This window comes from Phoenix dactylifera, chromosome 16 (assembly GCF_051530095.1).
Source record: "Phoenix dactylifera cultivar Ajwa chromosome 16, Ajwa_hap1_PhDact_Kaust_v1.1, whole genome shotgun sequence".
NCBI lineage: Eukaryota > Viridiplantae > Streptophyta > Magnoliopsida > Arecales > Arecaceae > Phoenix > Phoenix dactylifera.
The window spans coordinates 1,975,391-1,982,288 of NC_143205.1; the positions used below are offsets into that span (position 1 = coordinate 1,975,391).

Below are 6,898 nucleotides of genomic sequence, written 5' to 3' on the forward strand. Positions count from 1 at the left end.
AATATATTCAAAAAAAATAAAAGCATGACAAATACCAAAATGCCCTCGAGGCAAGCATATAATCCGTCCAGAGCATATTATCAAAGTAATGAGCTACAAATGAGGCCACTTAGTCCGCAGCTTTATTTGCTTCACGGTAAATGTGCCTTACAATAAAAAAGGTGATCTTTCTCATTAGGCTCCAAATATTCTATAGCAGGGGATATGCACCCACCTCTCTAGCTTGCCCTTAGATCCAAATAATTACGGCAGCAGAGTCGCTTTCCGCAAGGATGAAGCCGACTCTCGGGGTGCGCCGAGCATAGATAATGCCTGCGCAAGCGGTCTTCAGTTTCACTCTTGAAACAGAGGTGTTGAAGATCGAACTTTTACATACAGCTATGAGTTCAAGTCCGGATCTTTAATCACAAATTCTGCTCCCCCTTTGGTGCCATTCACCGATATACAGCCGTCGAAATTTTTCTTGAAGAAGCTCAAAGGTGGAGGCTTCTAAGAGATGAACACTATTTTGACTGTTTCAAGAGCTAAAGATGAATTGCGGAGCTATCAAAGATAATCCAACAGTATTTTTAAATAATTATTTTAAAAAAATGTACATCATGCGCAATATTAGAGGTCTGAGTTATAATACCATCCTGTTCCTTTGGAAAGCTTTAACACGTCATTAGAGTCCCCACACGGAGAGAGCCTGGTCGGCAAATATGGTTACCGTCCGTTAGCGGTGACCCAGGGCCTGGTAATCTTCCTCGCGAATAACAATCCCAAACATCCATGCGGGCCAAACTGATCACCAAAATGAATTCTAATCCGTTGTCTAAATTGATGTGGTCGAATCCATTCTTGCCACGTCACTGGCGCATAAGTTTCTGGTGAGGCGGTTTCACCTTAGCCCTCACGTTACTCACGCGGCGGTCAAGACTCAAGATACGAATCATCCCATAAAATTAAAAGGTCCGCATGAAAACCTCTAGGCGAGATTTGCTCCAACTTCTAATCTACAAGATGAAGAGTGAACGGCTAGATCTTGCTAACGCAGAGAGATGTTATGCGGACGTTCAGAGAGAGAAACTATTCCCTAGTGGCCCGGTGACGGGATCCAAAGAGAGTAGAAAAAATATAGAAATAAAAGGTCCGTCCGGCGAGAGACGATGGAGACATCCCCACGCTCTCTTCTCGACGCCCTCGGGAAGCTTCTTTCTTTCTATTTTTCTTTCTTCTTTCTTCAAGATTAGGGTTTCTGGAGAGAGAGTAGCTCCGATGTCGGTGAGTACTGCTTCTTATTTCTCTCATCAGCTTCGGATCTCTTCTTCTTTCTTGATTGGATTTTATGAGTTAAGGTTTGGATTCTGCGGCCATACGATCTGCTGCTGATGTTTCGGCTTTAAGAGATTTTTGTTCCAATTATGGGGTTCTTTTGAATCAAGAAAATTGGGAGTCAGCTTGGATCTGTTGAATTTTATTGTGATTGCTGAGCTCTCTGTTAGCTAGCCTTGATTTGATCTATCAAAAAGTAATGATAGTAGCAGTAGAATTCGTTCTGATTGCGAAGAATAGAGAGAACGAATTTAATTGCGGATGAATGGTAATCGAGTTGTACGCGGTGTATTGTTGTTAGAATCATGAGCAAGATTTGAGTGTAAATGCCTCAGCTACTGTGGCTGGTATGATTGATTAGATTTGCATGCTTAGAATTTTGTTAATTCTTGGTTCTTGCTGATCAAATTCGATCCTTATAGAGCTGGTCGAATTTCATTTGACTATTGTTCGCCATGCTTTGACTCTTTGTGACATATTCATTTAGGCATTCATATTGTCAAAAACCCTAGATTCACTAAATCTTGATTCTCTCCTTTGTCGATGAAGTCAATGAGTTGAAATACAATTTATTATTTTTTTTATAAAAAGAATGAATGCTGCCTTCTTTTATTATTATTTCCTTTCTCTCGATATAAATATCTAGTTCTCATGCATTTGAAGGAGGACTTGATTATTGAAGTGGTTGTTATCAAATCTTTGCCAGATATTCTTAACTCCCTGAAACTTATGTGGTGTCAATTATCTTAGTGATGAAAACCCTAGGCTGAGGATATTAATTATTCATGATTCAGTTGTTGAAAGGCAATTTGGAACAAATATTCTCTGTACCTGCAAGTGAAACATTTTGTCTTGAATGATTGAACAGTGTTATTTCAAAATTTGAACTTTAGGTTTGCTTCTCATGGTCATTGTGATTTGTTAAGAGAATATAATGTGGCAAATCTTGCTTATAACCCATTAATTATTATTAGGCTACCTGAATATATTTGAAGTATGTTCTTTCAAATACATGATCAGAACTTCAAGCTGTCGTTCTGAAAACTACTGATCAAGTCTATTTAAATACACCATGAGTTGAAGGAAAGGAACCTTATCAAAGTTGATGTTGCAGAGTTAGAGAGATTGAACAGAAGTACAACCTTGAAGTGCCCCAGAGAGCGACACTCTGCCTAAATCAAATGGATCAGTTCCATCCAGAAGTCTGGAACAGAATGAGTCTTTGAATCTATGGATGACTGTACCAATAGTGCCTTATGTTTCCTTAAAGCCCTATTTGGTTCCTGACTAAACCTGAATTAAGTCCACTTTCTTAGCATTATTCAGGTTTATTTAGCCAAACAACTATTTGGCACTTGGGTAAAGCTCCAATAGTGAGGGATAATTTTGGGATTTCAGAAAAAAAAAAAGAAAAGTACCATGTTGGTACTTATTTGGCTTTAATGAGGGGCAAGCACTGTTTTTAGTGATTCTTTTTTGACTCTTTTCACTTTATATTTGATGAGGATTTATAATTGCAAGTCTTTGTATTACCTAATCAAAAGTTGTATGCATCAAAGTTATTTTTCCCCATATATGTGTTAGTCTACTGTCAGAGTGCTGGGGCTACTTTTGTTAATTTGTTGTTACTTACTTTGTTAATTCTCATAGACAGTTATATATTATAAATCTCCATTGACAACAGTAGTTTGTAAATCTAGTTTTCACGAGCCCATATATGTAATATATAGCCATATATGTATCAGCATTTGCTAGAAGGGTTTTTTATATTTTTTTACTACTCCACTTAAAGAGATGGAAAGAATTCTGATTGCGATTGTTAGCTATGGCATGGCAGGTAAGGACTGTGAAGGTCAGCAATCTTTCCCTCACTGCATCTGAGCAGGATGTCAAGGAGTTCTTTTCCTTTTCTGGAGACATCGAATATGTTGAGATGCGTAGGTTCGTGTTTACAATTTACCATTATATCTTAGTTTCTGATGCCATTTTGGTTTTCTGCACCTAAACTTTAGTTTTTCTCTCTTAACAGTGGGGATGAATGGTCACAAATTGCATACGTCACTTTCAAAGATTCTGAGGGAGCAGAGACTGCACTACTTCTATCGGTGAATTAACTTCTCAGGGCTATATTGTTTTCATTTCCTTACATGCCATTCATATTTCTTAGATCCATTTTTTTATGAAGTCATCACTATAAAGCCATTTCCTTTTTCCCTCGTATGCTTACTTTTTTGTCAACTTTTCTCTTGGATTTTAATTCATTATGTATTAGCTGCTATATTGCTTTACATATTGGAGGCTTCTCATGTATTGAGAGTTTGGGGTGTTTTTCCAATTGCTCGAATTTGTGTTACTATGAAAACAAGAGGGTTTTCTCGATCTTTTGTTTGGCGAAAATGCAGGATATTAAGCATATACAGAAAGTGAGTAGTTGTTTTGAAGTCAATCAGCATGCTTGTGTTACTCAAAGAACAAAGATATTGATCCTGATATGATATTTGTGATAATTTGTTTCTGTTCTAAAATATCATTTTTATTGGTGGTACAGGGTGCAACAATAGTTGATCTGTCTGTCATCATTACACCAGCCCCAGATTACCTATTACCTCCTATTGCTTCAGCTCCACCACTGGTAAACTGCATGTTTTTTATTCATAAAACCTATTTTCCATAATGCCCTGCTTACAGCTTCTTAACATGTTGAACAAAATCGTTGTTCAAATTCTCAGTCCAAAGATGCTAAAGCCCCTGGTGGTTCTGGATCTGCTGTTCAAAAGGCTGAAGATGTTGTCACCAGCATGCTTGCCAAGGGTTTTATCTTAGGCAAAGATGCTGTAGGCAAAGCAAAATCTTTTGATGAGAAACACCAACTCACATCCACAGCCGGTGCCAAGGTGGTGTCTTTTGACAAGAAAATTGGTCTTAGCGAGAAGATCAGCATGGGAACCTCAGCTGTCAATGAAAAGGTCAAGGGAATGGATCAGAAATTCCAGGTCTCTGAGAAGACTAAATCAGCCTTTTCTGCTGCCGAGGAGAAAGTTAGCAGTGCAGGTTCAGCAATCATGAAGAACAGGTTTGTATTCACTGGGGCTTCATGGGTGACTGGTGCCTTCAATAAGGTTGCCAAGGCTGCGAGCGATGTCGGGTCAAAGACAAAAGAGAAAGTTGTAGCGCAAGAGCAAAAGAAGGGACTGGAGGGTGAGTTCGCCCAGGTTCCTCTATCTGAGACTGCAAAATCTGCTTCCAGTGAGCATTCTTCCAAGCCTGCACCTGCCCAAGGATTGATTCTTTAAGGTTAAAATTTCTGTAGAAAATATGTGTTGTCTTGCTTGCATGATTTCCTTGCTGTTGTGATAAATGTAGAACAGAAACATACTATACCTTGATATTTGTTTGCAAGTGTAATTGATCGCATATGCATGGGAGTTTTGTGCATCTGTGCTTTATGTACCAATCAATTCTCTGCTTTCTTGGTTACTGATCAAGTTTTGTTTTTTGTTTTCTTTTGTTTTTGTTTTGTTTTGTTTTGTTTTAAGATGATCCCCTCTGTTCTCATCCTTACGGTAACTTGTTTCATATATTCCTTCACAGGGCACCTCTTCAAGCAAATTCTTCTCTCTCGGTGGCTGCCATTGTTATGTTTATAAAGGTCATGCAACCTGGTGTTCTTGAGCTGACTACTGGCATGTATTTCTCTAGTGTAGGGTGTTGGCAACGTTCATACCTTTAATTAGAATTGCTTGGCCGACCATTTGAGTATTATCTCTAGAGTAGCTGCAGTTTTATGATTGATGCCTTCACCACATGATGGTAGCAGTGGCAATGGGTCGATTCAATTTGCCTCTAATCAGGTTGGACTAGGTAAATCCATGCCCACAGTAGCTGAAGCTGCATCGTTGCGATTGATGCTTCCAATCAATTAGGTTGGACAATGTAAACCCATGCCTAATCTACTTAAACATTTAGGAAAATATGAAGTTTTTATTTTGATACATCAGTATATTTAAAACCACCAATCTTTATATCCACAAAATTTATAGATTAAGGATTATCAGAATATATGATTTTAGATTTCTAGATAATTTTAGCAGTATAGATCATGATTAATGATGCCAGTTTTTGATTTGGATGTCTCATTATTGATTTTGGATTTGGGATAAGTAAAATCTCCCTACTCTCAAGAGAATAAAGTCTCTCTTTCTCTCTCTCTATAAATATAAATACTAAAACTATGTATTAAGTATATATATATATATATATATATATATATATATATGAATCTAACATGGGAAAATCAAAATAAGGAAAATGCTACAGATCATCCAAACAAATCACTGCTTAGTTCATCAATATGATGTGGAGATCGTTTGTTAGCTAAGATGTAGGTAGGTCTGATTGACGTACGAACCACATCTTATACCGCACCCTCATTAGCCGGGTAAATTGAGTGATGATTTAAAAGGCGATATATCGTAGGACTTAAAAAATAAAAATAGGTTGAAAATACAAAATTTCTGAAAAAAGAGTAGCAAAGGAGAGAGAATCTAGTCATAGAAACAAATTAGGGAAACATAAAAAAGGTCTAGGGAATGATAAAAAACAAGTAGATGCATCTTTTATGACTCCGTAAAGCTAGTTGTTGTATTGCTCTCTTTTATCCAGCAACAACTAGGGCTACAGATGTTGGGTTAAATTGACTCAAGATCCAGCTCGGTCTTGACTTGATTAGACCCAACCCTATCCTTATTTAACGATCTGTTGGTTGGGTCGGGCTTAAAAATTTGGCTTGATCTAATGATGATTTGGATCTAGATTTATATTTTTCAACTCAACCCGACCTAACTTCTAAATCTTCTGGGACTAATTTAGGTCAACAATAAATGGGCTCGATGTGTCGTGATGATCCTTATCTGGCATGATAAAAGCTTGGATCATTTCAACCTCTATCTCCTTCACCTTACATATTTTTTCCAAATTCATTGAATGAGCTTTATTTAAACTAATTCCTCTTTTTTTCATCTCAACACTACATCTTAATCATCTATTTTTACTTAATTATATTTAAACATTTATATTTCATTGTTCATTTTCATGGAATCTTATTTATAATACCTTCAAGTATATATATTAAAAATATTAATTTTTAAATTTGAGAATGATCAATTATTTTAATGAAATTAAAAATTTATGAATGAAATTCAAGTTTAATTGGCTTTTGTTGTTTTCTTTGTGAAATTCTCCGTGATTTTGATTTAATTATTAATTATTATATTTTAATAACTAGATGTTTGACTCAAAGTGTAAACTTAACCTAACCTAACTTGAATATTTTAGGTAAGGTTTGGATCATACTTGACCCTAACCTGTCTTATATGACCCACTTGGCCTAAAACCGTTTCTAGGGACCCAACCCAATTAGCTAATAGGTTGGGTCTAAGTTTAAAATCATGACCCCAACATAAAATCAGGTCGGGCCGAGGTTAAGGATGCCCTGGTTCAACTGACCCTTTTGTATCCCTAACAACAATTGTGGGAAAGAGGTTTATCTATATCCCTTCAATCTATCACAATGGAATTGATTACT

The 6,898-nt window shown here is 36.8% G+C and overlaps 1 protein-coding gene across 3 annotated transcripts; it reads left to right on the forward strand.

The window, feature by feature from the left end:
- Window positions 1-1,140: 1,140 nt before the first annotated feature.
- On the forward strand, window positions 1,141-5,102 carry LOC103698037 (binding partner of ACD11 1-like). Of its 3 annotated transcripts, none has more exons than XM_008779991.6 (6): window positions 1,142-1,263; window positions 3,152-3,255; window positions 3,344-3,419; window positions 3,863-3,946; window positions 4,044-4,608; window positions 4,906-5,102. In XM_008779991.6, exons 1-5 carry the CDS (start codon window positions 1,258-1,260, stop codon window positions 4,605-4,607), a joined length of 834 nt encoding a protein of 277 aa, XP_008778213.1. In that variant the 5' UTR covers window positions 1,142-1,257; the 3' UTR covers window position 4,608; window positions 4,906-5,102. The 3 variants fall into 3 exon arrangements, with proteins under 3 accessions (XP_008778212.3, XP_008778213.1, XP_088568721.1); XM_088712595.2 differs by lacking the exon at window positions 1,142-1,263 and adding an exon at window positions 1,537-1,661; XM_008779990.6 differs by lacking the exon at window positions 4,906-5,102 and having other exon boundaries at window positions 1,141-1,263; window positions 3,138-3,255; window positions 4,044-4,791.
- The last annotated feature ends 1,796 nt before the right edge of the window (window positions 5,103-6,898 follow it).